Source organism: Larimichthys crocea, chromosome XI (genome assembly GCF_000972845.2).
Source record: "Larimichthys crocea isolate SSNF chromosome XI, L_crocea_2.0, whole genome shotgun sequence".
Taxonomy (NCBI): domain Eukaryota; kingdom Metazoa; phylum Chordata; class Actinopteri; family Sciaenidae; genus Larimichthys; species Larimichthys crocea.
This window is the reverse complement of record NC_040021.1, coordinates 909,262-926,937: the sequence shown is the minus strand read 5'-3', so window position 1 is coordinate 926,937 and position 17,676 is coordinate 909,262. Positions and strand designations below refer to the sequence as shown.

The 17,676-nt window shown below is 40.8% G+C and overlaps 3 protein-coding genes across 10 annotated transcripts in view; 2 read left to right on the top strand and 1 right to left on the bottom strand.

Annotated features, from left to right (window-relative positions):
* The window catches only part of si:ch211-140l13.3 (uncharacterized), a 32,372-nt gene that overhangs the window by 11,100 nt on the left and 3,596 nt on the right, over positions 1–17,676 (bottom strand). For 6 of the 8 annotated variants that reach the window (XR_003463241.1, XR_003463242.1, XM_027284643.1 and 3 more), the window contains exons 4-7: positions 9,940–10,004; positions 9,348–9,429; positions 1,212–1,320; positions 985–1,072 (exon numbers count right to left, since the gene is read on the bottom strand). Coding sequence is in view for 6 of the 8 variants with exons in the window: in XM_027284643.1 (XP_027140444.1) it covers positions 985–1,072; positions 1,212–1,320; positions 9,348–9,429; positions 9,940–10,004 (344 nt within the window). In the remaining 2 variants the exon portion in view is untranslated. The remainder of the gene's footprint in view (positions 1–984; positions 1,073–1,211; positions 1,321–9,347; positions 9,430–9,939; positions 10,005–17,676) is intronic. The other 2 variants (XM_027284649.1, XM_027284647.1) reach the window with 2 other exon arrangements.
* gpr31 (G protein-coupled receptor 31) lies at positions 2,973–8,479 on the top strand. Its single transcript, XM_010749833.3, has 2 exons — positions 2,973–3,888; positions 5,764–8,479. Exons 1-2 carry the CDS (start codon positions 3,334–3,336, stop codon positions 6,220–6,222), a joined length of 1,014 nt encoding a protein of 337 aa, XP_010748135.1. The 5' UTR covers positions 2,973–3,333; the 3' UTR covers positions 6,223–8,479.
* Positions 12,838–17,512, top strand: LOC104934219 (hydroxycarboxylic acid receptor 2). Its single transcript, XM_010749834.3, has 3 exons — positions 12,838–13,726; positions 14,561–14,966; positions 15,749–17,512. Exons 1-3 carry the CDS (start codon positions 13,578–13,580, stop codon positions 16,214–16,216), a joined length of 1,023 nt encoding a protein of 340 aa, XP_010748136.1. The 5' UTR covers positions 12,838–13,577; the 3' UTR covers positions 16,217–17,512.

Sequence of the window (17,676 nt, the reverse complement as noted above, 5' to 3'; positions counted from 1 at the left end):
TATTACTTATGATCAAAACCTGGCAAGTTAAACACTTTGCTGCATCAAGAGAATGCAACAAAACGAAGCTCTCACCATCCACTAAAAGCCAGTCTTCGTTCTTCCTCCGTCCTCTTGGATTTGAGCCTGAGCCTGGGTACATTGCCCACTGACTCTTGTCCTGGCACGATACTCTCCATTCACCGTCAGCAGCATTCCATACTGGCTCCCACTCGCCTCGGCCTGGAAACCCCCCCCTGATTTGAGTTCCCAGTCCAGACAGCAATTATGGAGTTTACTTGCTTAGTAGTTGATTATTTATTTTATTTAAAATGCGATCCAGTTTCACCAGTATCAGTGAAATAGTTGTTCACCAGTCTTTTAAATTCAGGAAAAACTTGATGTCATCTTCACACTCCACGTCGTGACAGATTATTTCCACTTGTAAACTTTGTATGGGTCAAAAACTGGAAACGTGCAGGTCAGAAAAACACTTGACTGTAGACTTCAGTGTTTATTTTTTTTAAGAGCAAGACAGATGAGTCTTCAGCAATTATTATTTAAGCAACGGGTTGTAAAAAAAATGCATTAAGTTTTGTTTTTGGTCTCGACTTAAAGCTTCACGGCCCGACCTGGAGCCCAGAGTTACAAAGTGTGAGAGCATAATTACACCTGATTACAAGGCGGTGTAGCATCAACAGGTAGAACACGACATAATTAACATAATGTTGCTTTAATGTAGCACTGAGCAGTTTTCAGCAATGCAAAGTTCTGATGGTTCTGCCCATCGTCTCTAATTAATATGACTGAGATTTAAGCTGTTACTGTATATTTGTTGAAACATATATTTTTTTGTTTTTAATGTAACATTATTTTATATTCATCCTGTGATATAAATAATTCTTTTTGTTAATTATGTACTATAAGATCTCATAGATGGTGTCTAATGTGCCAGGTGTATATTGTAGTAAATTACTGTAGATAATATGCTGCTGTATAATATACCTGCAGCTCTTTTGGCTCAGAGAGTTCATGTGCTTCCAGCTGCTCCTCTACACACTCCCCGAGGGGCTGGTTTGTCACCACGGCAGATCTGATCAGCGTTCGTTTGCAGACAGAAAAAAAGAAAGAACAGATCATTTATATTTAGAAAATACCAAAAGTTAAAGCATCTGCTATACAGTGTCACGGACTGGAGTTATCTCAGAGTCGTAGGCCGGTCGCCTGAGTACCTGTCTTCAGGGTTAGCGGGGCTGTCTGGGTCCTGGTCTCCATCTCTGTGTACAGTCTGATCAGTCTCTGTGATGGTAGAGAAGTGTCTCTGCTCTGTTGTGAGTGAATCTGAGCAAGGGAGACGACAACAACAACACGGTCAGTATAGGAGGTGAAGGAAAGCTCGCACTGTGTGCAAACCGGAGGCTGCTGGATGAGTGCCAAACATCTCAGCCTCCTGTGAGATATGTATGGATGAAAGTGAGAAAACTCCACACCGCCGTGAGTTATAACAGCGAGGACAACTTTTACAGTGTGTGTTAGTGCAGTCACAGGTCGGCTTGACAATCTGAGTACAATAGTCTGACTGTTAATCTGTCTGACAGGCTGGAAAGTTAAACTTCACAGAGTCCTGAACTCATACACTTAATAACTGTTATTCTTTTGCGTAAATCACACTTTTATGACAGTCATTACCACAAGCTTACATGTGTCTCTTTGAAATATTACATTTTAATGAAGCTTATTAGGTGAAATGTTTGGATCTTTTCAGTGCAAGTTGGGTTCACAGAGGAAAATATTCTGTAGAGATCATCTGATCATCTCATTTTATTTTTATGTGTTTATAGATGATACAAGACTTTTTATTTGATTTCTGCACAGAAAATAACAATAATATGTTCAGCAGAACATCCACACTTCCCATAATAAGAGAGCTGACTGTAAATAAACATATGTGTTTGTGTGCGTTAACAGTTTAATAGAAAGATAGGACCTAAAACTGTCAGTCCTAGTCATAAAAGTCTTGCTGTGCAATAACTCCTGAGGGGCCAGACTACTGAGTTTTAATTATGCCAAGGCTGCTTCCTTATCCCCTGCATAGCTGACTGGATAACCCAATATACAGTTAAATCATTGTCTGAAGAGAGAGTATGTGATATGAGAGGAGGTCAAGGTTCAGCATGAAAGAAGTGAAGATAGAAAAGGTATACGTCTGAAGATTAAATCAAGGATTCCAGTCACTTATAGTACGCATGAATCCTTTTAAAGCTTTAAAACAATGCATATATGTATCATAAATCTAAATGATTTGAGTGCTTTGATGTTTCAGGTTTGCAGTCTGGCATAAAAACAACTTTCAAATCATGAACCAGATCTGGAAACGTCTCTAGAATGCATCCCGGTAGAAAGTCTCATCTTAAAGTAAGATCTCCAGAGTTGTCTGGACTTGTAGCTGAATGCAGAGACGCAGTTCAAGGCATGCCGAGTTGAATGTGAGACCTTGGGTTAACCCCCTCTCTTCCTCCCTCAGGACGCAGCATTCCACTCATATACTTGTCCTTACATAGTAGAAAAAAGACTTGACAGCAGCAGCACTATGTCCGTCTCCTTGTGCATACATCTAAATGTATCATCAATTCCCAGGGCTCCACATCTGCGTACTCTGAAGAGGATTTTTCTCTGAATCGCCCTTTTTTTAGCATCACGCGTGGTAAAACCAGGCAATCTGAAGCTGTCATTTATGAGAAACAGTAGATCCTACAGTAGCTTCTGGGATTTACTGAAGCCCCGGCATGATGATTCTCACAGTTTGTGCCAGGAAACAGCAGTTTGTTATGCAAGAAGGTGAAATCTCTCTCTGTCAGATAGCAGCTTGTGTTATCAGTATCTCATTATCTGCGTTGTCAGGGCTTAACACAGAGACACCCTTTCTTAGTTTGACATTTAATCACGTTTCCTCTTCACCAAAAAGAGCTGGCACCATTTGTATTTTGAATGTTACAGGCTGGTCTCTGCTGCGAGCCTTCATTGGTCCCGCAGTGGAAAAGCAGCTGGTGACTCACCTCCTCGGGCTATAAAGGGCGGAGCTACGAGTACAAAGCTGAACAAGGCAAGGCAAACTCAACCATTTGCACTGCAAGCAGAGACAGAACTACTTCCAGACCTGATTCAGGAGAGAGATAGAGAGAGAGAAAACCTGAATGACTTTGTAAACCACAAACACATACACGAGGACTGAAAGAAGAACTGAGAGCCTAAAAGAGGATTACAACTGAGGACTCTGCAGGAACTTGTTTGGTGGGATTTTTTGTTGTTCTTTGTCAGGTGAGACTTTGTGTGGGAAGTGATTTTCTTAGTAACATGATCCCAATCATGGCAAACTCAACCAACCAACTTATTGAGGACTGTCATGCCACAAACAAGGCGCTGTATAAATTCTACGCGGCTGTCATGATCGTGATCTTTATCTTGGCTTTGCCTCTGAATGCGTCCGTCCTCCACCTCTTCATATTCAAGCTGAAATTCTGGAAATCCAACACCAACAACATCTTCCTTTTCAACCTGGTGTTGGCCGACATCCTCCTGCTTTTCTGTTTGCCCATGAAGGCGTACAACTTCATCCAGGGAGTGAGGAGGAGTAAGGAAGATGTAGTGTGCAAAGCTATGCTCTTCATGTTGTTTTTAAACCGAGGCGCCAGCATCGCCTTCCTGACGGTGACTTCCATTGATCGATACTTCAACGTGGTGCATCCCGGTCGAAAGAATCTCCTGAGAGCTCTCAAGAAGTCTCCACAGATCTCTATCCTCATCTGGCTGTTTCTCCTGCCTCTCACCATTCCCACCATGCTCAAGAACTTTGAGTGCTGCAACAGCCACAAAGACGATGACAAGGATAAGGAGGACGCCTTGATTAAGGTAACGTTTACCTTGTCTTCTGAGTTTGGTTTGGGAGGTTTTCAGCATCAGAAATATGTGATCAGTGCATAAAATGAGAGGAAATGACTTTGTGCAACAAATGATTCATCCTGAGCCGTTGTGCCCTTATGGTGCTGTCAGTTGTGACCATGTGGCAACACAGTGCTGAGTGAGCAAAATGTTTCTGATTTACGCAATACAGAAAAGTACTTTGTACAAACAGTTACTCAGTCTGACGTAACGGAGAATAACAGAAAACAATATGATGACAGAGTGAATGCGGGTCCATGAAGTCCTCCCATAGAGAACGTATTCTTATCCAAGAGCTCCACTTAGACAGAGGCTGTTTCCAGAGCTATTTTTGCACTGAGGGCATTGCTAAAGCCGAGAGTCTGGAATGTGTCAAACTACAGCGCATATGATGATAGGTCCAGGGTTTGGAAAACATATTTGCATGCTGAAAGCAAAATAGAAATATCGTCTAACAAAAAATATGCTATTTATTCACTGTGTATTACACAGTTATGAGAAAATAGTGGATAAGATAGAAGCATGTGTTATTATTGTGATTATACCATGGCAAAACAGAGGCTGCGTTTGCATCCTTGTCCACTGTTTGCTATGAGTTTTATTAATGTTTAGATTAGTATCACTGGTAACTGGCTGAGTGAAGCATATACTCTTGACTAAATATACCCGACCAGTGGTAAGTAGATTTATTTAAAGGTCCAGTGTATAAAATTTAGAGGGATATGATCACTTTGAATTTTCTACAAACACTTCCATCCTTTAACGACTGTATTTAAGTAGAACTATGAAGTATAATTTCAATTTTATTTCCCAATATTTCACAGGAAAATATTCTTTTTTTAGTCCATTATATTTATTTGACAGTCGTACTTACTAGGTCATGGTCAAGGAATCTTTATTACCCCCGAGGGGCAATTTGTTTTTGCAGCAGCAGGATGTACCATGAACAACAGGTAACAACAACCAGTAAAAGACACTATAAACACATACAAGTTCCACACCTCACATTGTGCTGTATACATACATATGTATATAGCAGCAGGAACAAAAGAGATTACTGCAGAATCTGGGTTAGGCCAGGACCGACTGCGTTCTCCTAAGGGTCCTAGTCTCGTACAAAGTGTTTAATTCAGTGAGTTTCACACACCTTAACTATGTACTGCGGCCTGTTTTGGTTTTTAAAAGTGAGGGACCCGTACCAGCTCATGAAATTTAGTAATTAGTAGTCGCAATTTAACGGATTAGGTTTTAATTAAGTATAATATAATAGGTTTATAACAATTAATCCAGTGGTTTTCAACTTTTTTTCAACTTAGTGTCTACTTCAGGGTTCAAATATCCACATGTTGTTAGAGTGTTAGAGTGACCTCCCCTCAGAGAAAAGTCCAAAGAATGAATAACAATTTGAGTAGAAGAACTCTGTTTTTTCCTATGTAATTAATCGTCTTACAAAACCTCAAATTTTATAAGTGGTAACAGTTGTTAGGGGGCTAATTAAAAACCACTGGAGTAACCGACCTATGCGGTAGTTTTAACTAGCTCCACCTCGACCAGCTACAACATTATGCATTGATTAGTCAGTCTTATCTAATAATGTCATAACATCAGTCAAGTATTTTGACTTTCGATACTTTAAATATATATCTGGTGCAAATACTTCTGTACTTAAGGGACGGTAGAGTTTGAACGCAGGACTTAGTGAAGGATCGGAGAACTTCTGTCTGTCTGCTAAAGGAAACTTTTCCCTGCCTGTGTCACCAAGTGCTTGCTCGTGGTGGGAATTGTTGAGTCTCTGTTAGTTGCTGATGTATTTGATAATTAAGTTGATCCTTTTTCTAATTTCAGGATGTGGTGGACAGTCTGCGAGAAACCGTCTTCTTTACCCAGATCGTCATCCCCTTCATCATCCTGGTGTACTGCACGGTGCGCATCGTCAACCGGCTCAGGAAGAAGACAGTTGGGGACAGGACCAAGCTGAGGAGGGCCGTCTTTCTGGTGACCACCGTCATGGTGGTCTTCTCCTTCTGCTTCCTCCCCTGCACCATAGCCAGGATGGTTCTGTTGATCGCCCGGGTCAACGCGGGTGAAAACTTCCAGGATAAAGCTGCTGTGGCCTTCGACGGCCTCATGGTGCTCTCCTACATGGACTGCCTACTGGATCCGCTCATCTACTGCTTCTGCAGCACAAAGTTTAAAGCTCTTTACCTCACCAATTATTTCCCATACTTGGTGAAAGACGCTGCACCAACAGTGGACAGCTCAACAGCGAACACAAGGCAACCCACGGCCAATACAGTCCTTTGAATATCGTGAGAAACAGAGGCTGGATGGCTGTACAGTAGAGACTGTTAGGTAAAAGAGGAATCTGAAGATAAAATGTGCTGTGAAGACGTACAGTAATTATTAAAGTGTCTATTTTCTATTGATTGTTACATAGAAATATATAGAGGTACATATGTAAATAGGAGGGATTGTTATTGTTATTGTAAGGGGGAAATAGTTTCCGACATGTCTATAATATGTTAACGTTGGTGGACTTTTATTCAGTGAACAGTTTTTAAAGAAGGGAATGTCCCTCAGCTGAAGTATGAACATCTGTTTTTCTGTTTTTCTTGGACGGAAAAGTGAGTTATGAGTTATGAAAAAATACTTTCAAGATAAAAAGAACCAGAATCTTATCTGTTGAGTCATATCAGCCTTTATCTAAACTAAAGAGAGCCAAACGAGCATTAGAGTTTAATGCCGTTAATCGAGGCTCAGAAAACGGAACCGTAGTGCCCGAAACTCCAAACGAAGACAACTAATATTGTTTCACAGAAGATTAACTGACACGGATTTCTCTGACAGGGGACCCCAAAAATAGATGCATATCAGGCCTTCTGTTACATAACGCTGACTCCTAAAGGTTCATACCATCCATGTTGAGTTGTACAACTGTTATTATATACATATTTTCTGTCTGGGATAATCTAAGCCCATCACAAACCCCTGGAGATTCGAAGATTCCAGTAGGACCTTAATCCACAGGGTTCCCACCCATTCTTAAACATTAAATTCAAGTACTTTCCAGGCCCAGTTTCTTTAAATTCAAGGACTCCAATATGGCACCGTTTGATTAAAATTATAATGAGACCTTCCAACAATAAAACAACTGAGCAACTGCAGCTCAAGAACTTTTAATAATCCAGTTCTTTCAAGGCCTTGACTTTCCCCTTCAAATTCACAAACTTTAGATTATTTTAAGGACCCGTGGGAAGCTTGAGTCCAGTAGATAACATGACATGCCTCATAATTTAAATGAATCATGCCTTTAGCCAGACTGAACATCATCTAACCCAGACTTTAACTCACAGAAATTCCCTGAATCACCTGCAGAGTCACTTACCTTGATGACATCAGCATTAATAGTTGGGGTATGCCTGCTTGTTCACTGTCTGGCTATAAATACATGACTGACTAACTTTAAGTCATCAAGTAAGTCAATTAAAATCAACCAGCGTGGGGTCTGGTGATGCTGGGGTTAATTTACTCATGTGTGTGATGACACATCATTGTCTATCAGAGAATACGTCACTGTTTTGTATTTGTCTGTAACAGTACAGTGTTACCTTTGTTCTGTGGAATATTGTGCAACTGTCTTATCACGTTGAACGCATCGTAAAATCTAATTAATCACCATGAGTGGAAACAAAATTAAGGAAATCCCCCATTGAAGATCTGTACTGACCTCAGGCTCACAAAGAAACAAGCAAATATTTGTATGTATGCACAACCAGTCATCGGTCAATACGTGAAGAAGCGAGCGACAGTATTTGGTTTTGCAAATGTCACCTCTGCACAGTCGACAGTGTTTAAGTAGTGCATGAAAAGCCTGCAGATGTTTACGGAGTCAACATCTTTTGTACACTCACTGCAGATTTGACCTGAGCAGAGCTGTTTGTTCATCTGTTTGGCATTCAATACATGAACTTTTTTTCTATGTATCCACATTAATGAAGGACAAAGTATATATTTCAACTATATCTGTAAATGTACAGCCCGATTCAAGTAGGACTTTGTCTCTTTTTTTCTTTGGCTCCAACCCTAACCCGAAAAAATGTGGCATGCTAAGATTAATGTGTAGTTTAATTATTAATTTAAATGATTTAGGATGCAGGTGCTTTAATGGTCCAAACACATGAACACTTACTCACTTAAATGTTGTGATTTGTTATGTTACAGATAGAAATAAGTCCTGATAATACCGTTGATGTTATCGTACGTCGTTACACGGCTACTCAAAAGGATTTATAATAATTTGAGCTCGATATCATCCCGTGAAACTGTTTGATAAGTGTGTGAGAGAAGGAACTCTGGGTGCAAACATCTTCTGAATTCTTATCGTTGACGTTGTCAAGAGTTATGTATGTCATTTTGGTAAATGTATAATAGAGCATAGATCACATTCAGCATTTTATAACTCTGTTTTACAGATGACATTGCATTGCTTTGTTTTTTTTTTATGTGTTTTTACTACTGCTGCAATATGTGAATACGTAAATATATTTTTTATCTTTGAGTACTTTTCTGCTGTCTGCTCCTTTGTCTTCATCTAAAACCCGCCTTAATGAAAATCATTCAACAGTTCAGCATCCAAAAACATGCCCCAGCTGATCGGCCGTCACGCAAACATTTCCTAGGAGTTTTAGATATGAGTCAACACGTGTTTAAGCAATCCTGAAACTTGTTCCCTGGGATAAAGCGTGGGTGTGGTTTTGATTACTGGCTCTATTGTGTCTGACACTGAAAGCTCCATTAATAGAAGCTAAGGGAAAGCACAAACACGTAGCTGACGTCAGTCTTAGAGCAAAGCTACATTAGTGGCTCCAAATGATCCGAGCTCAGAAATATTCTATATAAGCTTAATTGTTGCATTATCATTATGACTACCTGTTGTTTTGTCATTTTGGGGGGTTTAGTTACACTTTAAAAAAAATGTCCGCATGAGACTGTTTATTGAGTTTTACATATTTGAAAAAACAACAGTATTCAAGTTAGAAATCTGAATTCAGCATACCCCAGAACAGATACCAACCCCCACCCCTATCCCTCCGGCACCCAGCCCCAACAGATAGACAAGTGTAATTAAAAATAAATTAAGGCTAATCAAACAAAAGAGAAAAATAAATAAATAAAGATAAGTAAAATAAACAATAAAGGGAAACAAAAAATGGGCAAGTAAACTAACCAATCTAATGATTTTACGATCATTTAGTTTTACAGCTCGTTCTCACATTGACATTGAAAACACATTCACAAACTCACATTGAAAAAGTGAGTAATGCATGAAATTAAGAATCTTACACACGGCACCTTTAATATGAAACCTGTGTCAGATAAGCTTGGTTCAGTCTGTGTGAATAGAGAAGTACTGTTGGTATGGCTCTTACCCTGGCCGGGGCATGTGAGGACAGGCTGTTTTTCCGGCATCCTTCGATCTGGCGGAGGAGATGACTCTGGGAAAACTGGTTGCTGTGTGTGTGTGTGTGTGTGTGTGTGTGTGTGTGTGTGTGTGTGTGTGTGTGTGTGTGTGCGTGTGTGTGGGACAGAAAGATGAGAGGAAGCACGCATGGGGAAAAAGATGACACATTAACACTTAACGGTAAAGGTTCAAGGAGAGAAAAGCCAGAAGCAGTCTGACAAGCTTTTGGAGTTATTGAGTAATCGAACAATGACAGATGATACTGTCGACGAGAGAGATAAACTCTAAATGTCTGTTCGTGAGAAAAACATCTGAAATCTTTAAAAAAGTCCATAGGATGTGGTTACAGTTTCAGTGTTTGAGTATGGTAAGTTTCAATGGTTTCACTGACACCCAGGTGCAAATGTGGCTGGTGTAATGTGGTAAAAAACAGACTCAAAGGTCGGTCACCTGCGGCTTAAAACTGGTTGTTTGTCGTCCCCTACAACACATTTTCTGTCTTATGGTGAGAAAATGTAAACAGTGACCTAGATTTTATGTATTTAAAGCAACACAAGTACCTTATGAGTCAGCACAGGTGTCATGCCAATCCACCATGTGGGCACACAGGCAGGAAACGTCAGACCTTCAACAGAGATAAATAGGGCAGGAGGAGAGTGGTAGATTAGGTTGTGTTTAATTTCAGAGTGTGTGTGGGAGTCCAGTACATGACCCAGAAATACGCTTTGGAATTTCCCCCCTAATACTGATTGTAATAAATTTAAGAGACGTGTCTTCCAGAGCACCTTGCTCTAAGTGCAGGCAAAGTAAACAACCAAGTGTCTGTATACTAACGTCATGATTACAAACCCTAACCCTAATAAAAAAAGTGCTTAAGAATAAGCAAGCAAACTGTCAGTGAAGACCTGATGCAGGAAAAACTAGAGGGCGCGGAAGCAGAAATGAAGTCAGAGTAGTTTGAGGATGATGCAAAGATAAGTTCTTATCTGTGCACTGGCACCTCTGAATGCACGTTAAGTTTGTGCATCGTGGCACGAAACATATTTTCTGTTTTCCAGAATGCCTGCACACGTTATTTCCAGTCTGCGCGGTTCTCTTTTTAAACATGGACTAATCCGTCTTTCACATCTGTTTGCGTAAACACGGTTTGCTCAAGGTGGAGTGTCATTCTGTGAGCGTTATGTAAAGCATTTTCCATCCTTCAAAGAACCTAAAAAGGATGCTATGAGTGATACTGGAATGTAAACTATAAAACACCTCCCACCTGGTGCATCACGCTCTGATGCTTGATATGAATTCCCAGGAAACTGAACCGATATCAGACTGAACACTCGTCTGATTTCGCAATAAGCGGTTACAGAAAATGGATGGATGGATACTTATAACATTAAAGAGTAGAGACACATAACTCAAACTTCTGATACTGGTGGCATTTTAATTCCTGATTGTCCAAATTTGGTTAAAAGATTAAGAGAAATTCAGGGAAGTGCTCGCTCCATTGAAAATAATGGCCTTAATCTGAGAAATGTTGGACCTTGGTGTGAAAGCAGACTAAGTAGACTTAGCTGCATGGTCCGGCGGGTAGTCCTAGACCGTTGCGAAGACAAAGCTCTCGATTTTTCAGTCCATCTAGGTTCCTACCCTCACCAGTGGTCATGAACTTTGTGTAGTGACCAAAAGAATGGGATCACGGATGCAAGTGGCTGAAATGAGCTTCCTCCGCTGGGTGGCCAAGCCCAGCCTTAGAGATAGTGTGAGGAGCTCAGATATCAGGAGGGAGCTTGGAGTGAAGGGGCTGCTCCTCAGCCAGATGAGGTGGTTCCGGCCTTCCTTTGGAGGTGTTCCGGGTACGTCCAACTGGGAGGAAACCTCCAGGGCAAACCCAGAACCCTCTGGAGGGACGACATAGCCCACTACCTCACAGGATTCCCCAGGAGGAGGTGGAATGTGTTGTCTGTAGTGTCCTGTTAAACCCAACCGTGGATAAGTAGAAGAAAATGGATGGTCCGAATTAGAAATGTCAACCACTGTGTGCTTAATGATTTCAACCAATAGAAACCAGTGTTTCATCATCAGTGTTTTATCATAATATGGTCAAGGATATTTAACAAAAACATACCAAAGATGGTATTTATTATTTTTATAAGCTTTGCATTCCACATGGTGGTCCACCACATACCACCACGTGTACTACACATCTGTTTTTGTGCTTCCTTCCTGCTGTTGCGGTGCTTTAATTTCCAGGCATTGAATTTAAACCTGCATTATCTATTGTCCCGTTGTATCTATTATGCATCTTTCTACCTTTAAAGTAGGAGTACAACTGGGATCCTCCTCAAAGAGGAACACAACACTGATGTGACTATGGTGGATTGTGGTCTGAGGTGCAACAAACCACATGTCTGAATGCACACGCTGTGTTTAGACATGTTCTATTGTAGAAATAATTGCAGCAAAGTTACATCATGTTTCGGGAGGAAGTGTGCTAAAACGTTGTCATAGCACAAAGTCTGCAAACAAGTTAATGTCTGAGTTTTAGACCATTAATGTGTAGCTTGTTAGGCCACAGTGTTATTGTTTGTCAGTGAAAGAGCAGCGGTGGTTAGAAAGTAGAATAAGGTCCAGTTAATGCTTGACCTCAATGGAACAAGGTGTTTAATAGGTAACCCAACCCTGTCATGACTTTCTACCGCACACACGGAATACAACAATCCAAAAAGTTGGATTTAAATAAGTTGAGTTGAGTAACAAACATTTTGAAAGATATTTTCAAATATCTACATGGCCCAACGTTTGAAGAAAAAACAGTTTGTCATAAACTGGAAACGCTACTGACGTCAGATTAGAGAAACCTGCACGCAACATGCCTTACCCCCCATCTAACATGTTGACAGGATGTGGCAATGTAAGAGGCTCATAACGTCATGTCCCAGAGGCGATGCACGCCTCCACCTAACGGGAGCTCGTGTGGAATAACTAATAACTAATTCATCCATCCGTCCATTATCTTATAATAACCGCACGTCCTCATCGGGGTGATCACGGTGGGGTTATAATTTATATCCTAATGGATGTAACGCCAAGTTTTAATGATGCAATCATAGTTTTATGATGAGTTCATTTATTTTACAGCGCTATAAATGACTGTCGATGTCGACCGTTCTGTAGGACATGACCGTTTTCTGTTTGGTTGGTTTTCTTTGGCATTTTTATTATTTAAAAAAAGTCTCTCATGCAGGAGCTTTGCCCTTGAGGGGATTACATGCCATTTTGAGGAGCATTTAACTCATAAATGGTACAGTGCTCCTTTTCCGGCTTCCTTGCCGATGCCGATCAAGTCACCGATACTTTGTTGATCGTAAATAACAGACCTGCTCGGCGTAGATGAGCCTTTACAGTTAGAAAACTGTTTTAAACCAAATCTGTTATTCGCTGCATTCCAATGCGCAGTACTTATTTTTTCTTCAAGCTTACTGCAAGTCTTTCCACGGGGATAATCTATTTAGAGAATCACGAAAGGGCATTTTCCTCGGAGCGAAACACTTGTCATATCCGCACATAAAGCCAGACGTGTGCAGGCATGATGGTTTCGACTGGACAGCCACCTGAGGAATTTCACAAGCGTTTCCTCCATTCTGCTGGGAAACACCATTAGCTACAAGTTTCCACTGTCTGTGTCAAAGCAAAACTAAACAAGGCATACCATTTTCTCACATCACTGTATTAATATCTGCTAAATCATACCTTGAGACTTGTACTCCTCAGTGAGATAAGCCCCCTCTGTAAACCACACCTCCAGCTGACTATAAAGTCTTCCTCTCTGAGCGGTCGCTCTCAGCCTCACACTCGCTCACTAACCCGGGGTGTTTTCTCTCCCTCTCTTATTTCACCACTTCTTCTTTTTTTCTTTCCTTCAGTCTGTCTATGTTGTGCTTGCGGTGCCTGTTTTCTCAGCATGTTTTGGCACGGCCAGCTGAGTCTTGACAGAGATCCAGAATCACAGTAGCGCTTTCAGAAGGGGACTGTTGAATTTGACGGATTACGCCGAGAAGGGGATCCGGAGGAGAGAAGTTTCTGGGACACAGGCGACAACAAAGGACTAATTTTAACTCTGTGATTCCCACCTGGCAACACCTTTAACCATCATCTGTCCTGTTGCTTTGGTATCACACACATCAGACTTTGAAACTTTGATTTCATGCCTTCCAACATGTCTACAAATTCGTCAGTCGACCACTGCAAAACACCCACCAACGCCACATATGAAATCCTCTCCTGGGTGATGGTTGGGCAGTTCACGCTCGGTCTGCCTCTCAACCTGTCCGTCCTCTACATCTTCATCTTCAGGTATGAGAAAAAAACCATTCTTTCTATCACTGCCTTTTCCATATTTTCCAAAAGTACTCAAAGGTAACATGTTAAGCAAGAAGAAAGAGTCAGAGAAAACCTCAAACCTCCAATCTATCAAGTCATACTGAGCTGGAAACTTGAACTTGATAGTTGATATTTGCGTGATTCATCAGCTTGTGGCAGTTTCGTAGCAGTTAGTGGTGATTTTTTTAAACTTTGATATCGCATGATGACGATAGCACAGAAAGTCCGGGTACTAAGTATTTTCAAATAACCGTTAAAAAAGGATGTGTCAGCTGAAATTGTGCTAAAATGGTTGCAAAGTAGTATTGACCAATTCAAGTTGTGTGCTTGTTATTACTTATCTTTTCATTTACTACTGTTTTTATCATTTCAGATTACTTTATTGTTGTCTAATTTATTTATTATTTATTCTGCTTTATATTGTCATGTCTTTAAATCGTAATTGCCATCACCATGTTCTTAAATCTTCCCTGTGGCTATTTTGCCTGTATTTTCCTGTTTGCACTTTTTAAAAGTGATATACACATAAAGTTATTATTATCATCATCATACAGTTTCACTGCGGGAAGAAATGTTAATGAATGCAGGCTCATCATAGTGAGTCGGGACCCTGTTCTTCTTTTCTATTGGTAGAAAAATGTGACTCTTACAAGATGACGAGATAATCTCCATGTGCCATCTCATAAACATTAGCCTGTTTCCTGGCACACCCCAGCCAGGGTACAGTCAGTGTTTTTGCCACTTTTGTTTTTTTTTACTGCACCTGTTAATTATTGATAATAACCGTTCTAATTACTTCCCCTTTAGGTTCAAATTCTGGAAGAACAAAAGTATCTTCCTCTTCAATATTGTGGTTGCTGACTTCTTGCTGGTGGCCTGTCTCCCTGCCAAAGCCTACCATTACCAAAACCACCTGAGGCGCAGCGAGAGCAATCTGGAGTGTAAGGCGATGCTCTTCATGCTGTTCCTTAACCGGGGAGCCAGCATCGCCTTCCTCATCACCCTGTCCCTCGATCGCTACTTCAACGTGGTGCATCTCGGGCGGAGAAATTTCGTCAAGATTCTTAAGAAGACTCCGCAGATCTCCATCATCATCTGGCTTCTCTTGTTGCCCCTCACCATTCCGACTATGGTGAAGACCTTCGAGTGCTGCAACAGCCACGGCCGCAAAATTGAGACCAGTTATCACGACGTGACGGACACCTTTCGAGAGGTATTCTTTTGGTTTCAGTGAGATTGTCTTTGTTCATTCGCAAGTTTCTGTTTTCAAAATCTAACAAGAGGCCACAGGCTCAGATTTCCTACACTCATCACAGCTCATTAGGTTTATTTGTGAGTCTAGTTCCCTGACTAACAGCTTACCACAGGCAGCATGAACAAACGTGTCCAGACATCTTAAATTCTAAGTCTAACTGACTAAGGGAATTAATTAAGCTGCAATTATTTGGGTTAGTCATTATGAGCAAAAATGCAAATATTTGTTGTTGTTTTCTAGGACAGTAAATTTAATATCTTTGGATTTTGGACCATTGATTAGACAAAACTATGACATCACATTGGCCTCAGACATTTTATAGACGCTACAAATAGTTGACTGATAATAATAATAATAATGAAAGTAACTGTTGCCTGGAGTCATGATATTTAGGGCAGATAAATATACTTAAATTCAAATTGCTTGCAAAATGTCTTTGATTAATAGCATGTATGGCCATTTTCATAATAAACTATGTGTGTTTAGCTCTAGTTAAGATAATTTAAGACGAAAGAACAAAGAAGAAGAAAAATCTGTTACAAGATTTTATGTTTTGTCTTTAGAGGACTGTTTTTTTTATGTAAATCTTCAAATTAAGAGGTTGAGAGGACAGAAGGTTTGGAAATGAGTCTGAAATCTCAGCACATGGCAAAATAATCTTTGAATGAGGGTATGGATGGGAAGGTTATTTTACTGTGTGGGCTAACGGTCACTCTCATTTGTGTTTTGTCTTTTTAAAGGTGGTCTTCTTCAGCCAGATCATCATCCCCTTCATCATCCTCGTCTTCTGCACCGTGCGCATCGTCAACCGCCTGAGGAAGAAGACGGTGGGGGAGAAGACCAAACTGAGGCGAGCCGTGTGCGTGGTCATGTCCGTTGTCGTCGTCTTCACCATCTGCTTCCTGCCCTGCGCCATAGCCAGGGCGGTGCTGCTGAGCGTCAGGCTCAACGATTGGCAGGAGGCGGAGAATATAGCGGTTCAGGTCTATGACAGCCTCATGGTTTTGTCTTACATGGACTGCCTGCTGGACCCGCTCGTTTACTGCTTCTGTAACTCAGGGTTTAAAGACGCTTACATATCCACCTTCTGTCCTACGTTCCTTCAGAAGAAACTCAACACTGACTTTGGCTTGGGAACGACGACCACCACCAACACCAACACCAACACCACATCTAGAACCATCACTTTGCCAATGATAGAGAAATGATCTTAAACAAAGCTCAGGCCATTCATTTACTATTGCACCTCTGCCACACAGATATAGTAGCATAACCACTGGTCCACCCACACGGTTGTTTTCAGCTTCGCTGGCAGATTTAACTGATAGAACCGAAATGTGACATTTACTCGTAGAAAGGGCACATCAGATACGGTGATGGCACACGCTTCCTCCGTATAGTTTGTCATCTGTGGCCATCAGTGTACACGCAGCACGTGCTCATGGTTTACCTATTCACCTTATTTGCGTGTAAATGAAGTTGAAGCCGAATAAATCCTCAAAAAAAGTCAAGGAGGCGTCAGTTAAAAGTTCTGTATGTGTTCACGTACATGTACATGGGGCATTAAAGTGGATTGTGAGCGGGGCTGTGAGACGGTCTGACTGAACTTACGTAGCTGCACATTATGCAGCTGCTGCCTGATGTAATGTAAAAAATCTTTTTAAAAAGACAGCTTCATGTTTATAGATTACATATAGTAAGTTTATATATATTTTTATATTGTTATTTACTTGAATTAATGTGTTTAATGTGTCATTTATTTCAAACCATGTGTTGAGGTGCCAATATGATACAGTATTTCTGAATATGATCCAAAGTATTGTATGTCGCCTTCACCTCGTGGTACTCCGTTACAGATGAGATGAAAACTGAAATGTTTGTGCAGATTTACTTCAGGTGTGTGACTCCTGAGCTGTTGATGTTTTTTTCTTTCTTTCTATATTTTACATGTGAGTACATGAACCCTGACATTGTTTTCATAGCTCTTATTCATCACTCAGGAAACCATATCTGTGCACCATCAAACCAGTCATACCCGTTCTTGTTGTGGTTTCAGAGCCAGATATCGTGAATTCATTTTGAATGTTTCAGTATTTTGAAATTACTCCTCAAAGTTTGTTTTTTATAAATTTCTTTCTGTGTTTGCATGTACATAAACTTCCTCATCTACAGCTCATCAGTCAGTAAACTTGTCTGAATTCTGCTGCAGAAACTCGTCCTCGTCTACACTGTGTATACAGTTCTGCTGCGTTGATTAATAAAAGTGAATTATTTGTATAATAACACGCCGTCTGCAGATCTTTGTATACTGCTGCTGTAAACACACACAGCACACAGGTGATACAGAATCTACGAGCGCCGGGTGTTGTCTCTCTCTCTTATCGGCAAAACTTAACCACGGGATGGAGAGCGCTGACAGGCATTGAGCAACGAGTCTGACATGCAGCGGTCTGACTGCGAAACCACCTTCCTGTTTTTCTAATGGTGCAACGAGCACAAAGGCTTCATATTCTTACACTGTCGAGCGAGTGTTGAGTCAGGCTTCATTTAACGCCCCTTTTGCATGAAGTTGCTCAAACTGATTATTTCCATGCATTCTAACCTATTCTTCCCCTAATTTACCTGTGTCTGCATGAGGAACCCGGCGACATAGACACATATTTACATA

Excerpts from the sequence above, each read along its gene's own strand:
- gpr31 (XM_010749833.3), top strand. The coding sequence starts at position 3,334 with ATGATCCCAATCATGGCAAACTCAACCAACCAACTTATTGAGGACTGT. Across the intron at positions 3,889-5,763 it reads AGGAGGACGCCTTGATTAAG|GATGTGGTGGACAGTCTGCG; the intron begins GTAACGTTTACC and ends TTCTAATTTCAG.
- LOC104934219 (XM_010749834.3), top strand. The coding sequence starts at position 13,578 with ATGCCTTCCAACATGTCTACAAATTCGTCAGTCGACCACTGCAAAACA. Across the intron at positions 13,727-14,560 it reads CTCTACATCTTCATCTTCAG|GTTCAAATTCTGGAAGAACA; the intron begins GTATGAGAAAAA and ends CTTCCCCTTTAG. Across the intron at positions 14,967-15,748 it reads TGACGGACACCTTTCGAGAG|GTGGTCTTCTTCAGCCAGAT; the intron begins GTATTCTTTTGG and ends GTCTTTTTAAAG.